This window comes from Corylus avellana, chromosome 3 (genome assembly GCF_965113065.1).
Source record: "Corylus avellana chromosome 3, dhCorAvel1.hap1.2, whole genome shotgun sequence".
Lineage (NCBI taxonomy): Eukaryota > Viridiplantae > Streptophyta > Magnoliopsida > Fagales > Betulaceae > Corylus > Corylus avellana.
The window spans coordinates 12,625,753-12,647,210 of record NC_142492.1 but is presented as its reverse complement, the minus strand read 5'-3'; the positions used below and the strand labels follow the sequence as shown (position 1 = coordinate 12,647,210).

The window sequence follows — 21,458 nt, the reverse complement described above, 5'->3', positions numbered from 1 at the left end:
AAAGCTATACCAATATCCTATGCTTTCACCCATTCCAGCCCATCTTCATCTGTCACCCTCTTGATATGATTCACTCTCCTTCTATGACTTGCCCATGCATGAAAGAAGGGAGTATTCCTATCCCCATTTTGATACCAGCTTTGCTTGGCACGTTGCTTCCATCTTGTATCTTCATGCTCCAGCAGTGTTTCAATTTCTTCTTGTAACTGCTTAATAGCCAAATGATTCTCTCCCTCTCCCCTGTGTTGCAAAATAGCAAGCTCTTTAGCTTTTTCCTTTACCACTTTCTTGGCATTACCAAATTTTTTCCTACTCCACTTCAGCTTTGTTTGACATCGTTGGAGGTTGCCTTGTACTGTCCTCATAGCCCCTTCACCACTGTGCAGCTTCTCCCATGCCTCCTCAACAATTTTTCCACATTCCACATCTTGCAACCAGCTAGCCTCAAACTTAAATCCACCTTTACCACGCCTCTGTCTCTCGGCTTGCATATTGAAGGTGACAAAAATTGGATTATGGTCAGAAGATCGGGCAGCTAGAACTTGAACTCCCACCTCATTATACATCCCACACCATTCAGTATTTGCCAATGCCCTATCAAGCTGTGCTTGTATACAAGAGCCACCTTGTTGCTTATTAGACCACGTGAACCTAGGTCCCATAAAACCCAAATCCCCTAAATAACATTCTTCAAGAGCTTGTTTGAATGGCTCCATTTGCCCATCCCGACGCCTTGAATCCCCAGATTTTTCCCCCCTGATGTGTTATCTCATTATAATCACCAACACAAAGCCATGGTAGAGGGGAGAAAAATCGAAGATGTTTTAACAAAGCCCAAGATTCCATCCGCTTCGAATTATCCGGATTACCATAAAAACCAGTGAGCTTCCAAGGAGAGCTTTCTTCACCCAACTTAACAATGGCATTTATGTGTCGACGAGAGTAATTTTGTATCTCCAATTCCTCGACTTCCTTCCACATGAGTGCTAAACCACCACTTCTCCCTATTGGATCGACAACAAATAAACCCGCATAACCCATTCTTACCCTCAGTCTTTCCATTCGTTTGTGATTGCTTATTATCTCCATGAGAAAGAAAAAGCTAGGCTGCTTTTCCTTTACCATTTGGCAAAGGTCCCGAACTATCCGAAGGTTCCCAAGCCCTAGGCAGTTCCAGCTCAAGAGGCTCATTGGGATTGGCGGGGCTGTACCACAGCCTCCGCCATTATATATTCTGCCTGCTCCACCAGCCTTTTACCACTGCACTTCTTTTTCCGTTGGTTCGTGCCCAATGTTCCAACACTCTGCTGATTTGCCTTCCTTTTCTAAGAAGATATATTACAGCCCACTGCTTTTTGCCCATCTCTCCCATCCTTTCTTGCTCTCCGCTTCCAGGATTTCAAATTTTTCTCATGCCCACTCCCTCCTGTATTTCCACTGATAGTCTCAACATCCATCAGTCCCAGTCCTGCATTTTCCTCAACAACCAAAGATTCCTCTACACCATATATATTCGTAATCACCTTCCCCTTCATTGGACCCACATCATGTGGACCCATTTTTTCCAGCTGTTTGGACTCTACATAGTTCTTAATATTTTTCTCCATGTGGCAAACCCCATCTGTAGCAACATCCACCTTCTTGACACACCCATCAAAATTATTATCCACTTGGCAAACCCCTCTCTTTGCACCTTCCACTTGCATGACACACCCATCAGTATTTTTAAACACGTGGCCCACCCCTCCTTCTGCACTTTCCAACTGCATGGCTCCCCCATCATAAGAAATATACCCACCTTCCTTAATTTCCGTACAAACCCCCTTTAACTTCTCCTGCAAGAATCCAGAGACATGATCCCCCAAATCTGGTGCATACCCCAACTGAACATTTTCTGATTTTACGCTACCCACTTCCTCGCATCTAGGACTCCGTTGGCTATTGTTCCCTGATTTGCCGGACATGTCCTTGTATTTAGGCGAATAACGTGCCCCGTCGCTGTGCAAACCAGCCCCCGGTTCAAACCCACCGTTAGTGTCACCACCGCCTTTCTTTCGTGTATCCTCCGCCCGTAACCGAACCCCCCAGTTCTTCTCTTCATCTGGTGCATTTTGTCATTGAGTAGATTTTTTTGTACACCCTTTGGGACCATGTAAAATCCTGCCGCAATAGAAGCAGAACAAGGGAAGCTTCTCATACTGAAAAGATACCCAAATGGATTTTCCCCCTAATATGAGAGCTCGACCATGTTCCAGTGGTTTATGTAAATCAATACTGATCCTCAAACGCAAGAACCTACCCCAGCCATCGCCATCGCCTGCAACATCCACGTCTTCTAATTCTCCCAGAGATTCACCAATTTTTTACCCCAACGCCTTGTTCATACATAACAAGGGCATATCGTGCACCTGGATCCAGAACGGAGAGTGGGAAAATTGCATCTGTGAAGGCGGAATACTTCCGTCAAAGTCATTGAGCACCAATACATGTCTATCAAAAGACCATGGACGTCCTTCAAGCACCCTCCTTTTATCATCACACTCCACAAATTCAAACACCTATACATTATTCTGCACTTCCTTTAAAACCACAGGACCAGCAGTGCGCCAGATGCGTGACAAAACCATTTTGAAAGCCTCTCTGTTAATTTTCCGATCAGTACCTATCATTCCAATCAAACAACGATCACCCTTCTCACGGCCCTCAGCAATCTCTCCCTCAGTAACTGTTATGCCTACCTGCTCACCTCCTATCAGTGATATTTTCCCACAAAGCTTCTCCACATCGCCCTCCATAACAACAAATAACGACGAACCTTTTCCCTTGCCCCCTTCTCTCCCGCGAACGGTAGAAGACTATCACCTTCCGCTGCTAAGTTTTCCTACCAGAGAGAAAACTTAGAGAAGACTTTTTTTTTTTTATCCTCATCACTTTTCCTACTATTTTAGCCTATTAATTAAACATTTCTTGAGCAGCCAAGAAACTTTATATAATATATATAAAAGAAACAAACATGCTCAATCATAGTGTCATTAAATAATAAATATATGAAAAATGATTCAATCTAGTAAAAACTCCACATTTTGCTCATAAAAGTTTACATGGCGAGATGACACATCATTTTTTTTTTAGAGAAAAAGATAAAATGAAAAGAAGATGATGTGCCATTTTGCCACATGAACTTTATAGACAAAATATAATATTTTTATTAAATTCTAGCATATCCATAAATATATATACATATAAACACATCAAAGAAGCTATATTCTCTACGTAACAAAACCTCATTGGCTCACTGAGCATTCAATTCGGTTATTAGATGTGTGTTTAAAGCTGACAGCCCACAAGAATTTTAATTGAATTTAACAAAATTAACTCATATTTCAAGAAGTTCATGAAGCTCACTTTTCCTAGAATTTTAATTAAGTAGAAACTTTACTTAAGTCTCTTAATTTTTAATTTTTTTTTTAATTTTTTTTAAGTAAAAAAATTATCAATTTACTGTATCAAACTTTAAAAAGTTTACAATGTCACTCATTTATTACAATTTTTTGTTAAATCATAATGGATGCCTTAAAAATTTTCAAAATACCTTTTTTTGTTTCTTTAAATATCTAATTAAGGTAATATTATAATTTTATAAATTTCACTCTATTGCAGTTTGAAATGTGACATTGCAAATTAACTTTTTAACGTTTAATATTCTAAATTAAGAGTATTTGAAATTTAGAGATATGATTGCAAAAACGATGAAAGTTGAAGAAGATTAATTAGACAAGTTTTCCCTTTACTTTTCGGTGCTTGAATCATCATGAAGCAAAAGAATACAACTCTTACAAAAAGAAAAATATAATAGTTTACATTAATTAGAAGCATCGAAGATCCCGGAAGGCATGGTTTGCCAAATCAAGAGTCATTGTGCAGTTCATTTCTGTGATCTTCCTCTTCCTTACAATATTCATCAAATTCACTCTCCCACTCAACCTTGCATAGCTGCTCAGTTTCACCATCCCTCCTTCAATCTCACGGCTAAGATTCTTCGCATCCATTACCCTATAATTAGATCTCACTTCTACTGTAAAATTCATCCCTTATGTTTCTCTTGCTTTCACCCGCCCGTGCCCCATCTTTCTGTCACCGACGTTCACGCCACCGTACAGCACACTCAACGTGCTGTCATCAAATTTGAACCGACCAAAATTTGCGTTCTTAATTGTCACCTCGGCGACAAAAGTTGCGTTAAAAGAGGGCGATTCTGGGTTATTGCCTAGCTACTTGAGATTTTTCACCGTGATCGACCGCAGTTTGACGTCAGGGATTTTGACACCTAAGACGATCAAGGCGAAGACCAGTACGATGATGCTCAGGGTGACAACTCCGGCAAATATGTAAACGAAACATTTGCCACTTCTTTCCTTTTTTAGTGCTTTGAACGTGGCAATCTCTTCGTCGCTTCGTGGATACATCTTGCTTGGGGCAAATGGAAGTTCTTCTGCCATGTTTTTTTTTTTTTTTTTTTTTTTTTCTAAAACTAGAAAGTTTGAGGAGCAAGGAACCCTGGAGGCCAGGTGCTGAAAATGGTGGTGGAGGAAGATGATATAAATAGCATGAGGTTTTAACAACCCCGTTGAATTATTATACAACGTTAGTGGGTCAGTCCCGGAGTGCTAAAGCTAGCGGCCGCCTTAATTTGAAGGTCTTTCTTTTTGAAATCGCCATCTTGCAGAATTTTTATAGATTATCCCAAAATATAGTGGGGAAGCAGGGTGATTTTTTCTTCGGGTCAAGAGCAGTGAAAGGGATTGGCTCGAGTGGTACGGGATTTGGTCCGGCCAGGTGACATCTTCATCCGGTTTAAGGTTTCTGTCCTTGTTGAAACAAATTTTAATTTGTAGTCATGCTTGCTTGTGAGACTTGAGTCTTAGGGTACCGACTTAGGATTTGATTTCGTAAGAATAATTTATATTTTTAAAAAATACTTAATCTAAAATATAAAAATAAAAAAAAAAATAAAAAAAAAAATCTGCAATTTTTATAAAGAGGCTAAATGATGCATGCTTATTTAAAAATGCGCGAATTTAAATCAAAATTATGATTTCGCATAATAAATAATTGATAAAAAAAAGTATTTTTTAACATATTTTACAAAACACCTTTACAATTTTAAAAAGTACTAATTTTAAAAACGCATTTCTTAAAATCACACTTATTGAAATCAGAATTCCAAATGGGCCTTTACTCGATCCGTGTGAAGAGAACACTTTGAACGAACCCAAAATTTATCAGACAAAGTCATTACATGAAGTGAAGTTACCTTAGATGGGTGGGACCGTGGGTGTTCTTCATTATAAAATAAAAAATAAAAAAGCACGTAGAAGCTTCAAGAGCAAGGCAGAATTGTCGCCTTACAAGTTGATTAGCATGGCTTAGAAGCATCGATGCTTAAAGGGGTCCAGCTCCTTAATAATGGACAATTTTCATTTAGTCAGAAACAGTCATGGCTACTGAGCCATGTTAACCTTTGTAAGAAGACAATTCTGCGTGGCTCAGAAGCTTCTAATTAAGGGGTAATTGTATATATCCGCCTTGGCCTCCGAATTTTCATACAAACTGAAAATATATATTTATAATGAAAAATTGAGTGATGATATTATTTACAATGAAATATATATTTATAAACGCTTAGATGATAAATATTCCTTGCAAATCACCCTGTAAAAAATGAAAAAATAAATAAATAAAAAAAATTGAAATACTATATATACATTACCCTTCATACCCTAAAGCCTATGTATTTTTAAATAGAGATGAAATCCATCAAGCATCTTCAACTAATTTTGGAACCCAAACCTTTATACGCATGAAATCAAATTGAAATTACAAAACAAGTAAAAATAAACCTGAAAAGACGCTGGAACATGAAATTACACCAAACAACTAATTTTTCCTTCTTTCTGCCAAAGATTAAGAAAATGGAATTACACAAATGACTAGAACAGTTTGTCTAACCTTTTTTACTTTATTACCTCATTACATACTTATTCTTAATTAAGAGTAGTTTTCTGGAGGCCGCCACCAGACTATCGTCACATATGACCCGACATTCGTGAATTAGTCCCTTTTTAATTACTGATATTCATTATTTACCATCATTCCGCTTTCATTCTCCTTTTTTAACAAAATTATCGACATAGTAATCAGTTAATGATGGCAGCCCCATCTTTGCTTTAAAAAATCCGTTACTATATATATGGGAAACTTAAAAAAAAAAAAAAAAAAAAAAAAAAAAAAAAAAAGCTTGCACTTGTTTTAACATTGCTTCCAAAAGTTTTAAAGCCCTCAATTTAAGGGTATTGAATTGGTATTTAGGAAATGTTGACAAGACTTAACGAAATTTTGTAACGGAATAAGATAATTGAAAGAAATTGAAAGCTTGATACCTTTAATTGAAAGTTTTTAAACTTTGGGAATACTTTCAAAACCTGTCAAAGTTCAAGGAATTATATATATATATATATATATATATATATATATTGGGAAAACCTACCAATATGTAGGTTCAAAAGTTTGATATTTAACTCATTTACCCATTAATTGTTGTCAGAACAAGTGCCTAGTTAAGTAGTCCCCAAGGGGTAACTCAATAATTAGGAACCACACCTTATGAAACACAAGTTAGTAGTTCAAATCTCCCTCCCCCTCTTGTACGAACATGTCAAAAAAAAAAAAAAAAAAAAAGAGGTTGTGTAGTCTTTCAAGATGCCAATGTTAATATGTTATCACATCTTTTAAATATTTTTAATAATGTGAAATTATGTGCACTGTTACATGCACCAACTTTAATATTAGATCACCACTAAAAAGCATTAACCTTTTTCTTTTCAATGACGAAAAACCCCTCCAAGGCAAGTTCTTTAAATGTCAATTCTAGTCCCAAAGATCAAAGATGCAACTGCTGGAATATAGTCTATGTTTGAATAATTATATCGGTATCCATATGGATGCCTTTAAATGTCAATAGCTCGCTAATACTAAAAAACATAAATATTAGACCTGCTGAATCAATCAGGTCACACATCAAAATTGAATATATTTCTCAACATGTTTTTAGCTACTTTGAGCTCCTTGTAGTTGTAGCGAGCGTCAATGATATAAGATATCACTACCACCAGTAAAATGGTGAACCGCTAAAACCCACAAGCCAAAACCTACTTCCCTCACTGAATTTTTTGCATCCTTCTGTTTCAATGGCTGAATAGGTCGAAATCCTGCAGGATGCATTTGGAATGTTCAGTTCAATTGCTGCTGCTCACAGAATTTATAGCCTATGGGGCACTTCACTTGCTCCACACTGGAAGAGAGCCCACTCTGCTAATGCCTCACAGATTGTCGCTTAGAATCTCCACCTCCCTGCCTTCCGTAAGGGCTGCTCTCACTGAAACCGTGTCGCTTTCCATCAACTTTCCGGATTTTCCTTCTGAACTTTGAGGCGCCACTATCTATGTTCACACTCACCTTTGGTGGGTTCGAAAAACAGAAAGAACTGGCAACAGCCTATCCAAATCCAAAATACAAGCATTATATGGGATATTACATATTATACCACAACCTAATGAAATCCATCAATTTGGCAAATAAATTCAGGGTCATTTAACTTATGTCAAGTTTGCTGAAATTCAATTCACAGGGTACACCTCAAGCCAGAACTATATATATAGGTACAAAACACAAACAAAACCAAAAAAAAAAAAGAAGATTTCATGAGATGTTATTGTAACCCTTGGATGAGGTATTGACCAGTGTTGTTGATGTAGGGTCATTATTTATTTATTTCAACAATAAGATATTTTCTCATTCATCTGTTTTGATGCATTTTTCTATTCAGGGCTCAGTAAACCTCCATTAGGATCAAATGGATATGAACATGCTGTAAAAGGAAGCATCAAGAAATTAATAAAATATGACATCTTTTCACCAAGTACTCTTGATCATCTATTAAGGAACAAGTGAACATGTATTTCCAAGAGAGCACCACTCAAACTGAACCTAAATTGAGAGGAGCATTTTCCCAGAATAAGAACTAGATATGAACTACCCAAACTCACCAATTGAATCAGCTAGGTGCTAGTTATTTCGAATAAAAAAAAATTGCCCACAGCACCTAAATTCAAGAAAGGCCCTTAAAACTTGGGACTTCCTTCCCATCACCGCTAAAATTATTGTCGTCACTACATTATACATATATGACTGCTTTTGGAATCAAGCCATTCCACCGCTTATATTAAGAAAAATTTTTTAAAAAAAAAAACCTACTGCATGTCTGCAAGGATATTTGAAAAGATGGAAAATGACTTTCACCAAGGAAAAAAGGGTTTGTACCTGCAAATCAAGGCGGTGAACGTCAAAAATTTCTTTCATAGAGTGAGAGTTATATGCTAATATGTAGGATCTGTATGCTTCTTTAGCCGACTTGTTCAAGTAATAGTTATTGGCTACCAAATTTTCCTGCAATTATCAAAATAGTCCAATTTAAATCCTGCAGTTTAATATGGAAAAGATATTGATAATATAATGTAGAAGCAGGAAAGTACCAGGTGAGACTGCACATTAGCCATCTTCTTTTGATCAAATTCATACTCTTTAACAGGGACTTTTGCTGCCTGAAAGTGGATACGACATCTTAATTTGAATGCAGAAGAAGCAACTACTATTGCAACAATTTATTATCGAGAAAAAAAAAAAAAAAAAAACCTATAGCCACCAATTTGATGATCCCTGCTGTCTTTATTTAATGACATTTCTCCACAGAGCAATGTAGTTATTTTAACATAACGCTCTAGACTATACAGGGACAGGAAACTGGCTTATTAATGTCCAATTAAAGAAGTTGTTGTCCAATTTATCATAGGGATCAATGGCCTCTATAGTTTGTTTTGCTGGATATTTGTCATTTTCTTATACAGTGAATAAACTAGACCTTCAGATAGCGAATAAATTGCAACTCTTCAGGAATCAGGAAAAGCAGAGCATTTCCTTTTGCACCTTCCCCACGAGCTGTTCGACCAACCCTATGAATGTATTCCTGAAAGCGTAACCCCAACCAACAAACATTACACTCAACATAGATGAATAGAATGCAAAACAACAATTATCTTAAATATGTCAGATTTGGGGGGGGGGGGGGGGGGGGGGGGGGGGGGTAATCACCTTGGGTTCATCCGGAGGATCATACTGCACAATCCAGTCCTACAGAAGAAGAAAAAAAAAAACAAAAGAGAAGAAGATCCCATAAGTATTCATTAGGCTTAACTATACAAGTTACAAAATTTTAAGAAAATGATACCATGCCCGTATCAACAGAGTGACAGTTCTAATGGCCCATTCAACCAAACCAAATCCAAGATTTTAAAGCAAGACCATTTTCTACTTCCAGAAAAGCTTATGCATATATGTAGCAGAAAGCAACCCCTACTCTCTCCCCATCACCCATAGGTTGGTAATTGTCCAGTGAAGTGCATTGAACATGCCCACTTTAGTTTACATATGTGGTGGCAGGAGATACATACACAAAATTAAACTCCAAAAAAAAAAAGGATTGCAATACGAAATGTAGAGTATACCTATTAAATTATATAAGATAATAATTCTGGTTTTCTGGTCATGCTCACACATTATGTATATGTGTGTGTGCGTTTTTCAGTTTTATATATGGCCAATATAAATTTTTCATGAATTATAATAACAATAACAGTAGGAGAAAGCGACAAATAACAGCAAATAATTGAAAATAAAAAAGCACTGCCATCAATAATTTCAAAGTCACTTGGTAAACAAAAGAAATATACCACGTCAGGAATATCAAGCCCACGAGCAGCAACATCGGTACATAGCAAGATTCCCTTCTCTGCTTTGCAGAAGTTAAAAAACGTAGTTGTCCTTTTCAGCTGCTTTTGCTGTCCATGGATATCAAGGCAATCCAACTGAATATATCTCAGCAGTTCAGAGTGGAATTTGACTGAGTTACATGAAGAGAAGAAGACCATCACTTTCTTTGACAGGTTCCTCTTCAAGAAGGAATATAGAAGAATAAATCTCTTGGCACTGGGGACAACACAATAGCCTTGCTGCAGCCCTTCATTAGTGACCTATAACACCCAGAACCTTGTCAGATTTTAAATGTGAGGTCGAAAAGCAAGCAACATAACGTAATTTAGAGCATATATATATGAAATCTATTGTACAGCAGAACATGGTGGACTTGGGTGCACTAAGTGCATCTCCATCTCCATATTAAGAGGGTCTCACTCTTTAAAAAAAGAAATTACAGTTAAAAGGTTTTTAAAAGATATGGCAGCAGTAATGTTGTCAATAGCAATTATTCTTCCCTTGTACACCACTTTCCTATTTGATAGAAGAGATCTCTCTGTCACAATAGCTATTTATGTACGTAATGTAGCTCAATACAGTTATATATACTAAACTTATTCTACATTTCTACCTTATTTCTTCCATCATCCACATCAATATAGATAGCATTTTTCAACGATAAGCGCGCAAGATCCTCAACCTACAAATTTAAGGGAAAAACCATTAGAATCCCAGTCAAAATCAAACTATTGATAGATAAACACAAATAAAAGAAGAGTGAATTATGTTAATGCTGAATTTTCTACACAAAAGGAAATTTGAATTGTAACAATGATAAACAGCTTAAATTTTTTGTAATATGGAAAAGCGGAAAGGAAAAAAGATTAACTAGTATCAAGTTTGTATACGATACAAACTTATCAAAAAGTTTGTATACGATGCACTAACCTTCTGAGTTTGGGTGGCTGAAAATAAAGCCGTTTGCCTATTCTGCACATTGAGTAGCAACTCACAATCAGTTAATGAACCCTAGATACTACCGCCCACAATAGAATATGCAATTTAAATTACTATCAGAAAGAACTAATTGAAAGGAGTATATTTCCATATCTAATCAATACATTGCAAACCAGAGCCAGAGATTTTGCTGGTGAAAGTACCAGGAAAATAAATTCCACAATACATGTAGAGATTGACTACTAGACAATGCTATGTACTTAGCAGCATTTTTTTTTTTAATAAGTAACTTAGCAGAAATATCGTAGAATCTGACCCACCATACACAGCCAACGATTCAATTGAAGCGATGGAATCTATAATGGGCAGAGTATGTTTGAAACCACTAGTTGAGACAGTTCTTCAATCATATGCAGCTATTATGAAGAAGCTAAGTTCTCATCTTATATATTCATCCAAAAAAAATCCTCATCTTATGTAACCAAGACACAGGTTCAACAACCTGGTTAATGCACCAACGCCAGTAATGATTAGGGCATTTGATCAACTTTGGCACAACAGCTAACATTCCTCTAAAGACCATGTCTGCTCATCCAATTAATGCAACCTTCTTTCAGAATACATTTATATATAATGTCACTTTCCCTCCACTAGGATTTTGGAAAGAAGAAAGAAAAATAATCTAAATTGGAAAATGTGCTAGCAGAAAAAGTAATTTTTTCGTCATTATCATTTCCTTTCCATTTTTCTATCTGAGAAACAAATGCAGCCTGGCCTTGGTGCTAGATCTAGGTAAAACTCGACGCAAAACTAAACTTTCATACCCTGTTTACTTCTATCTATGACCAAAAACAAATATGATTACCATTTAGTTTACCTGTGGTAGAAGCTTAAGAATCTGCTTCATTTCTTCCTCAAAGTTTGCTTCTAGTATCCGGTCAGCTTCATCGATTATTAGGCACTGCAAGTTTGAGTTTAGCAAGAAAAGAACATACATAAGAAACACATATATAGCTTAGTATGCATTGAATAACTAGCTTTAGCGTCAGAAAAAATAATGTCAAAAATTCAGGCTCCTTAATGAAGACTACAATCAGCATCGCATAAATGACATGAATACCTAAAAAAAATAGTTGGAAGGAAAACAGAAGATCTAGAACCAACAATATACAACATAATTAGTTCTCCCAATAATACTGAAAAAGAAATATAGTGTTCAGAATTGTTTGTGTAAATTACCTTCAAATTTTTATAAATGAACCCCTTGGTATTTTGCAGATGGTCAAGAAGTCGACCAGGGGTTGCTACTAATAAATTCACTCCTTTCACAAGACGCTCTGCTTCTCCTCTTCTAGCTGAACCACCAATAACCAAACCAAGAGTCTGAGAGTGGTACTTGAGAACGTCTTTTGCAACAGCATGGGTCTAAATTATTTGAATGGTGAATTAGTCAGCATCACCCAGCAAAGAATGAAAATGAAATTTAGAAGACTAGTAGAAGGCAACAACATAGATAAGCGTGAATTCCATGGCTGTTTTCTAATCTTTATTTGCATTTTGCACATCAAATATAATGTCAAACGTAGTGGTCAGTAAGAGATGCCAAAAAAAAAACAAATGTGGCTCCAAATTTTCATTAGTATCACATGCAAACTGTTTAAGAACCGAGTTCTTTTTAGATCCAAATTTCCATTTGCTTCCCCACACATATATGTAGAATAAAATTAAATGATTAAATTCACTTAGAAAATGAAGTATGGGCGTCTTAGCTGAGAAAGTAAGATTGCATATTAATCAAGAGAAAATCCATGTAACTATCAGCAGTGACCTAGTACTTTTACCTGTATTGCAAGCTCCCTAGTTGGGCAAATTACGACCACTCCCATTCCATTACGAGGAGTAAAACGGATGTGATATAACAATTCCACAGCTGGTATTAGAAAAGCAAGAGTTTTCCCAGAACCTGTCCTCGCAGCTCCAAGAACATCTTTGCCAAGCAAAAGTGGTGGGATTGCCCTGGTTTGAATCTGCATTTTTAAATAGAGATGAAATTCATCAAGCATCTTCAACTAATTTTGGGGAACCCAAACCTCTATACTCATGAAATCAAATTGAAATTATCAAACAAGTAAAAAAATCAAAATAAACCTAAAAAGGAACAAAAGTTTAAAAAATATAACCTTAGAGAAAACAAGAATATACCTGAGTCATATGCTGAAATCCTATATCCTTAATAGCATTGAAAGTGGGTTCAGATAATCCCAAAGATCCAAAGGACTCCGTGGTCATAATTCCAGACCCTCCACCACCACTCTTCACTTTCTTCTTCTCCTCCGCTTTCTTCAATTCGTCACCACGACCACCACCATCCTCTCGCTCTCCCTCCTCCTCCTTACCTTCTTCAACTGCTTCTTCTTCTTCTTCTTCTTGCTTCTGAGGATCCGCTTGCTCTGCGGCAGTTGCTTTCTTCTGATGCCTATTTCTCTTGCGCTTCCTCTTCTTTTCGTCCTCTAGCGAGGTGTGGTTTTGCTCTCCCTGTTCACCCATGGCGGCTGATTCTGGGTTTCCTGCTTAGAAGAAGATGGTTTCTAGGTTTTAGTCCGCAGCTATTAAACCCTAACCTAACCACTCATGATTTTGCCCATTAATATATTTCAATAGGATTTGTAGCCATGCATCAATTTCTCTTTTCCTATCTTTTTCCTCTACTTTCCAAGCAACAAACCAAAAGAATACAAATATAGTCGAACTAAGAAAAGGAGAAAAGAACCAAACAAAAATTAAGAGTGAGCTTACAACTGTGGCAGAGGATATGCACTGTGCAATAAATGGTGAACGAGCGCTTGTTGCTGGCGAAGAAGGGAAAGGCTTCTATCTCTCTCAACGTCTCATATGCTAGGGTTTAAGAGAGTTGTAGATGGTTTTTTGTTTGTCAATGACAAAAATACCCTTAATAAAAATTTTAAAAATATATATTATAATTTTTTTTTTTTTTTTTTTTTTAAATGGCTCGAGCACCCCTCTTCCTTCTTTATGCCAAAAATTAGTAAAAATGAAAGAGAAAAAATATAAAATAACCCTCTAAACTAATAGCCAGTTGCAAGTTAGTTCTTCAATGTTCAAAATATAATAAAGTAGCCCATAAAGTTCCAAAAAAAATGTCTAATTGGCCACTCTATTATTTAGCACCATCAAATTGAATGAAAAATGCAATATGACGTTTTTTGATGTTAAGTTACTAAAATATCCATTTAAAAAAAAAATCAGTTTAAAAAAACCCCCAAAACGATGTCGTTTGGCTTGAGAAAATAAAAAATTAAAAATTAAGGATAAATATATAATAAGTCACTGAGTCAATTTGTCAAAATTAAAAAATCCATAAATTGTTTGCTTAACAGTCATTACGTCTTCTTCTCTCTACAAACGCATCATTGACTTAAGCATTGAATCCTCGCTGGCTCACATTATTTCTCTATCTTGTAGGTTATCACATCTTGGTGCTCACCAACCATCAACAATTGTTATAAAATCTATCTCTTTTTTTGTCTTTTTTTTTTTTTTTTTTTATACCCTTATATAAATTATGTTATATGCCTCAACCGTAAAAGATACAATCGTATTCTCTTCATTTTAAGTAAAAATTTATGTTTTATCTAAAGGTTTATATAGTGTCATGTTATTTAAAATGTTAATAGTATTGCAATATATATACCATCAAATTAGTAAAATCTATTAAATGGATCATCCCTATTTTATTTGAAATTGAGAAGAACGTTTTTCCAAAATAATAGAAGTCTAGTTACATAGCTAATCTATTGAAGGAATCATCAATTCTTAAATTATTTTATCGACTAATTTAAATAAAAATGTGGTTATTGTTGTGTGGCCCCTTTTATTATTTAGTGATGAAATTTAATTATTATTAAATCTTTCTAGAATTTTTCACAAAACGCAAGACCTTTCTAAGTTTATAACATTCACTACAAAAAAAAGGGGGTTTTCTGACGTGTGCTACAGTGTAATTTTTTTGCCACCTCAGCAATTTTCTGTCGTGTTATATATAAAACGTCAGAAAATTTTTTCCTGACGTGTGAATAGTAACACGTCAGAATTTTCTGACGTGTCTGAACAGACACGTCAGAAAATTCTGACGTTTTAAATGTTGGAGCGTCAGAAAAATATTACAAATTTGAAAAATTTAAAAATGATATAATTTCTGACGTTGCAAAATTTGCCACGTCAGAAAATTTCTGACGTGGCAGACCACCACGTCAGAATGCTATATATATATATATTTTTTTTTTGAATGAAGAATAATCTTATTCAAATAAACTGAGGTGACAAAAACATCTAGAGCCAAGCTCTAAAAACATCAATGAGCATAGGACTCTAAACACCAAGAGCAGATTGCTCTAAAATAACTACATCATGAATAACTTCTGGGATCTCTTCCATCCAAATTTTAGAAATACCACCATTCCCAGCAACTTTTGCCAAACCGTGAGCTGCTCCATTAGCTTCCCTTCTTACATGGTCCACTTTCCAATTTCTGAAGTCCAGCAGAATAGTATGGATATCTTCTATGATTTGGCCAAAAGAACACCATGGTGATCCTCTGTTTATTGCTTGTACAACCGCTTTTGAATCTCCTTCCAGACAAATATTCTGTAGACCCAAATCACGACAGAATTCCAAAGCACAGCGGGCTCATATAGCCTCCCCAACAGTGGAATCTGGACAACCCTCAATATATTGACATGAAGCTGCACAAACTTGCCCCATGTAGTCCCTGACAATAATCCCCACGCCCAGCCTCTTAGAACCAGCTTTCACAGCCACGTCCCAGTTTGTCTTAAACGTATTGGAGTCTGGCGCTTTCCAACAGATATATGACTCAGCTGCAAGATTTCGGTCAGCACCCATATCCTCGTCTTTCTCCGTGATTTTTACCCATAAATTCCACTGTGACACAACCGCCTTTATTAGTGCACAAGGATGTTGGAAACTACCTCCATGAGTGATTTCATTTCTTCTTTTCCAGATCCCGCGCGCCGTAGTGGCAAAAATCGCTAGCTCCTCAGAATTGCATCTGTTAGACATAAATTCAAAAATGTCAAAAAAATCTTCAGCATGGCAGACACTTTTTTGGAGCACCCTTTCACTGATACACCACACATCTCTAGCGGCTGGGCAATGCCATAACGCATGGCCTACTGTTTCGACTTCAGTGGTACATAAAATGCAATTTGGCTCTTCCAGAACACCTCGGTGCTTTAAATTCTCTTTTGTTGGGAGAATATTATTGCATGCTCTCCATATGAACACCTTCGTCGCATTTGGCACCCGCATCTCCCATATGGTTTTCCAGATTGCATTTTTAGCCGATTGTTTGCTACCACCACCACTAGATTCAGCTTTTAGATCCAGCTCCAAGTAGTAAGCACTTCTTACCGAAAATTCACCAGAACTCGTATGCTTCCAAATCATCCGATCTTGTTTTTGATATCTACTCACAGGGAGTCCACTGATTAAAACCGCTTCTTCTTCCCAGAAAATTTCTCGAATGAGAGAGAGATTCCATTGTGAAGAAGTTGGTTCAAGCAATTCACACACCTTCGCATCCCTTGATAGAATCCGACATGGAGATTGTATGGAGTAGGATGATGGCCTTGGGATCCATTTATCCCCCAAAATTGACACGGACCTACCATCCCCAATCCGCCAAATCAACCCCGCAAAAAATAATTCTTTTGCCGAAAGAATGCTCCTCCATGCCAATGACGGACGACTCCCCACTTTTGCCTCCCGTAATGAGCCCCTTGGAAAATATTTAGCCTTAATAATTTGTGAGGCCAAACTATCCGGTTGATTAACCAATCGCCAACATTGTTTGGCTAGAAGTGCTTTATTAAACGCATGGAGGTCTCGGAAGCCCAACCCTCCTTGAGATTTTGCACGCCCCATCTTCTCCCAGCTCATCCAGTGTATTTTTTTCTCCTTCTCCTTATGCCCCCACCAGAATTTTTGCATAATAACATTAATCTCTTTGCACAGAGTTTTTGGGAGCAAGAAAATGCTCATACTATATGTGGGGATGGCTTGGACCACAGCTTTTAACAATACCTCTTTCCCTGCTTGTGATAGTAATTTGGGCTTCCAATCCGATACCTTCTTTCTTACCCTTTCTGTAAGGTTCTGAAATTCACGAATTCGAGACTTCCCCACTAAAGCTGGAAGCCCCAAATACTTATCGTATCTCTGTGTAGTAGGAACCCCCGACAACCGAAGAATAAGAGCCTTCACTTCTGGCCGGGTATTACGGCTAAAGAAAATGGATGTTTTTTCTCTGTTTAGCCGTTGTCCCGACGCTTGTTCATATCCTTCTAAAATGACTGTCAATCGCTGCCAATCTTGTGCCGTGGCCTTGCAAAACAACAGGCTGTCGTCCGCAAAGAACAAATGATTTAGTCGTGGACCCTTGGGCGAGGTTGGAACACCTCGGAGGCTCCCAGAAATTTCGGCATGCCTTAGTTTGGAGCTCAATGCCTCAGCACATAAAATAAATAAATATGGAGACAGGGGGTCTCCTTGCCGAATGCCTCTCGATGGTTTAATACTACCTTCGGGGCTCCCATTAATAATAATAGAATACCGAACCGAAGAAATGCACTTCATGACCCAGTTTATCCATTGCTCGCCAAACCCCATTTTTTCCATGACCCTCTCCAAAAATTCCCACTCCACACGGTCGTAAGCCTTGCTCATATCTAATTTGAGAGCCATGTATCCCACTTTGCCCCACATTCTGGAATGCATAGAATGCATGGTTTCATAGGCCGCCAACACGTTATCCGTAATGAGCCTCCCTGGAATAAACGCGCTTTGGTTGGGGGATATAATGTCAGGTAAAATCATCTTCAACCTATTTGCCAAAGTCTTGGAAATAATTTTATATAACACATTACATAAACTGATTGGCCGAAATTCTGAGACCTTGGATGGGTTATTTTTTTTTGGTATTAATGCAATATGGGTCAAATTTACATCATCATTTAGACACCCAGAACTAAAAAATTTTTTGATGACAGAACATACCTCATCTCCAATAGTGGTCCAGTTGTCGTGGTAAAAACACGCAAGCAATCCGTCTGGCCCTGGTGCTTTCTGAGCTCCCATATTTGTAATAGCATTGTTTATTTCCTCCATGGTAACCTCCCTCATCAATTGTTCATTCATGGTAGGAGTAATTCTGCTTTCCAGGCCATCAAGACACTCCCTTATGCCACCCGGATGTGATGTTGAAAAAATTTTCTGGAAGTAATTAGTAAAGGCACTTGTAATTTCTTCAGGCGATGAACATAACTCTCCCTCCTCATTTTCAATACATAAAATCTGATTCATTCGACGCCGCTGTTGTACACTAGCATGAAAAAATTTTGTATTTTTGTCCCCATTCTTGAGCCAATGTTCCTTTGCTCTTTGTCGCCAATGCATGTCCTCCTTCTCAATTAAATCATTCACCTCCTGCTGCAAGATATTTATTTTTTCCCCATCCGGTTGTGCCTCTTCCATCTGCAAAATCTTCAATTGTTCCGTCTTCTGCTCAATTATTTTTGCATCCAGCCCTTTTTCTTTAATCTGCCACCTCGTAATCTCCTTTTTGCATTTCTCAAACTTTGCCTTCAAGGAATGCCATGGGCTAGCCACCAATATTTTTTCCTTCCATACCTTTTTAATTACCTGTTTGTGGGGTATCTGCTGTCCCCACCCAGCTTCATAAAAGAAGCGTTTTTTTCTCCTTCCTAGGCCACAAAGTGGGCCTTTTAGCTGTACATGCACGGGTGCATGATCTGAGCTTCTATTTGCCAAAATCTCTACTCTGTACTCCTGGTGCAAATTCATCCAAGCTTGGTTCGCCATGGCTCTGTCTAAACGTTCCATAATTAAATTGCCATCCTCCCTCTTATTGCTCCATGTATATTTAGGGCCCACGAATCCCATGTCATGAAGCTGGCACTTCTCCAAGGTTTCCTGAAAATCCCGTATTTGTCTCCTCGGCCGTTTCTTTGCTCCAAACTTCTCAGAATCTGCTAGTATTTCATTGAAATCCCCCACACACATCCATGCATTAAGAGACAAAGAATGAAGATGCATGAGGAGATTCCATGATTCTATTCGGTTTGCCACTTCCGGGTTGCCATAGAAGCCGGTTAATGTCCACGGTTGTGCACCTCCATTCACCCTTACCGTAGCATGAATATGCCTCCGGCTATAATTTTGTATTTCCACCACATCATTGTTACTCCAAAACAACGCCAATCCCCCGCTTTTTCCCACACTGTCTACCACAAAAACACTCCCAAAACCAAGTTGATACTTTAGCCTTTCCACCCTAGGAGCTTTAAGTTTGGTTTCTATGAGGAAAACCAAACTGGGTTTCTTCTCCCTTACCAAGCGGCAAAGGTCACGAACTGTCCGGGGGTTCCCAAGCCCCCGGCAGTTCCAACTTAATAGACTCATGGTGCTTGGCGGGGCTGGTCCCCAGCCACCGCCAAATGAGCCCCATGGACCCGTTCTTTCTCATCTGCCTTCTTCCCTTTTTTCTCTTCTTTTTTCTTATTTTCTGTTTCCCCAGACTCTCCTGCACTCCTCTTTCCCAAAACCACCTTCTCCACCTCACCCTCGGCTACGCCCCTCTTCACCTCACGTGCCTTCTTTTTCCATTTGCGAATAGACCCAGATAGCATAACTTCCTGGACCTTTAATTCGTTTGGCCCAAGGATCTCCCTTGTTAATGGGCTAGCAGCCCTTTCCTCTTCTGACGTGGCATCATGGTTATTAAAACCATGGTTATCGTGAGTTTGCTGCAGTTCCCTCAATTCTTGCATGTTTTGCGCCCCAAGCTGATTCCACTCTCCACCATTATTCCCTTCCATTCCCACCTTCTTTCCATTTTTGGAGATTTTAAAACGCCCCATTAATTCTCCTTGATCACCTCCACTTTCCACCTTAGACCTCTCTTCCATCAATGTGTCATATTCCCCACAAGGAAATCCACCCGTAGCAGCAGCAGTTTCTTTTTTGGAATTTATGGAAATTCCATCTTTGTCAATCATCGGATCTTTCCTTGTTTGGTGACCGTTACTGTCCGAATTTGTACTCCTCGCCGGCCGGACGTTTTCAGACCTCGTTTCCGACGCCGAGCTATGGAAGAAATCTTCTTCATGGGGATTTTCATCATCCCCATACCATCCCCTTCTTGAATTTTGCCTTCTTTTCGGAGAACCAACTCGCATCCATGGTCCATATTCATTCTCCCTCCCCTTGCCATGTTTCCAACGTATTTCTTCATTCACACACCCCCCAGTGCCATGCCGAATGACCCCACATTGAAAACAAAATTTTGGGATTTTTTCGTATTGAAAAGGAATCCATAATGTTTTGTTTTTCAACTTAAGGATCCGGCCTCTTGGCAGTGGTTTAAGCACATTAACTTGGACCTTGACTCGTAAAAATTCTCCCCAACCAATTCCATTCTCATCTGTATCGACATCTTCTACTTCCCCAATGATTGCACCCAGTTTGTAGCCCATTTCCCTTCCCATACACGAGAGCGGCAGTTTAAACATCCGAACCCAAAATGATGCCGTGTCAAAATTCATTTCGCTTGGAGGCGTGACTCCATCATATTCAGCCACTGAGAATAGTTGGCCCTCAAAAATCCATGGTCGACCCTCCATGACTCGAATTTTATCCCACTGTTGTTCAAAATCTATGAGAAACATGTTTTCTCCCAAGACTTTAAACTCCAATGACCCCGTAGGCCTCCACCATCTAATCAGTTTTGCCCTTATAAGATTCTTGCTCACAAACCTATCGGAGATAAGTTTGCCTACCAGGCAATTGTTCCCTTTTTCCGAGATCTCTGCCACATCTTCGTCTACCACAGCTAGTCCATCCCTCTCTTCTTCCGTCAATGAAAACCTTCCCCAAAGAGCCTCAAGTTCGTCTGCCATCCCTACCGTCAGCAAACAATGTCCGCACAAATCACAAATAGCACCGTAAAATTTTCCTTTCCGTTCACAAAGCTGTTGAGTTTCGTGAAGAAAGCACGTTTTCCTTCTCCTCTAGGTTGTCGGGGAGCCTGTCAGAATGCTATATATATGTATATATATATAATCAGATATGTATATTTATAAATATAAACTAATATATATATATATATATATATATATATATATATATATATATTTTTTTTTATATTTATTTCCTGACGTGCCAGGTGTCGCACGTCAGAAAATTTCTGACGTGCGACACCTGGCACGTCAGGAAATTACCTCGATTGGCCCCCTTTAGGCGGGATTTTGAACTTCTTTCCCTCTTTTTATTTCCCCCCTCAACTTTTTCCCACTTATTATTTTTTACCTCTTCATTTTTTTTTCCCAGCACATTCTCTCTCCTGTCTCAATCTCCCTGCAGCACATTTTTTTTTCCCAGCTGCTTCTCGATCTGCAGTCTGCACGGCATCTCTGGAGGATGAAGAGAAACAAAAGGTGAAGGGGAAAAATTGAGAAGCATGCAGCAGATCGAAGAAAAAGAAAAGGAGAAGAGAAGAAGAAGAAAAAAAAAGAAAA

At 38.1% G+C, this 21,458-nt stretch overlaps 2 protein-coding genes and 1 pseudogene across 4 annotated transcripts; all 3 read right to left on the bottom strand.

Annotated features, from left to right (window-relative positions):
• Nucleotides 1-17: 17 nt before the first annotated feature.
• LOC148586808 (uncharacterized) lies at nt 18-1,041 on the bottom strand. The gene is made up of 2 exons (XM_088514346.1): nt 830-1,041; nt 18-756 (listed from the first exon to the last, which is right to left on the bottom strand). The coding sequence occupies exons 1-2, from the start codon at nt 1,039-1,041 to the stop codon at nt 18-20; spliced, it is 951 nt and encodes a 316-aa protein (XP_088370472.1).
• Nucleotides 1,042-3,866: 2,825 nt separating this feature from the next.
• On the bottom strand, nt 3,867-4,499 carry LOC148586807 (late embryogenesis abundant protein At1g64065-like; annotated as a pseudogene).
• A 2,436-nt stretch (nt 4,500-6,935) lies between these two features.
• Nucleotides 6,936-13,717, bottom strand: LOC132173709 (DEAD-box ATP-dependent RNA helicase 27). 3 transcript variants are annotated; one of them, XM_059585287.2, is made up of 13 exons: nt 13,621-13,717; nt 13,027-13,391; nt 12,666-12,851; nt 12,064-12,249; nt 11,702-11,785; nt 10,816-10,857; nt 10,499-10,567; nt 9,846-10,145; nt 9,208-9,246; nt 8,978-9,082; nt 8,592-8,660; nt 8,380-8,505; nt 6,936-7,554 (listed from the first exon to the last, which is right to left on the bottom strand). In XM_059585287.2, the coding sequence occupies exons 2-13, from the start codon at nt 13,369-13,371 to the stop codon at nt 7,372-7,374; spliced, it is 1,734 nt and encodes a 577-aa protein (XP_059441270.2). In that variant the 5' UTR covers nt 13,372-13,391; nt 13,621-13,717; the 3' UTR covers nt 6,936-7,371. The 3 variants fall into 3 exon arrangements, with proteins under 3 accessions (XP_059441270.2, XP_059441271.2, XP_059441272.2); XM_059585288.2 differs by having other exon boundaries at nt 13,027-13,394; nt 13,621-13,715; XM_059585289.2 differs by having other exon boundaries at nt 13,595-13,694.
• Between the last annotated feature and the right edge of the window lie 7,741 nt (nt 13,718-21,458).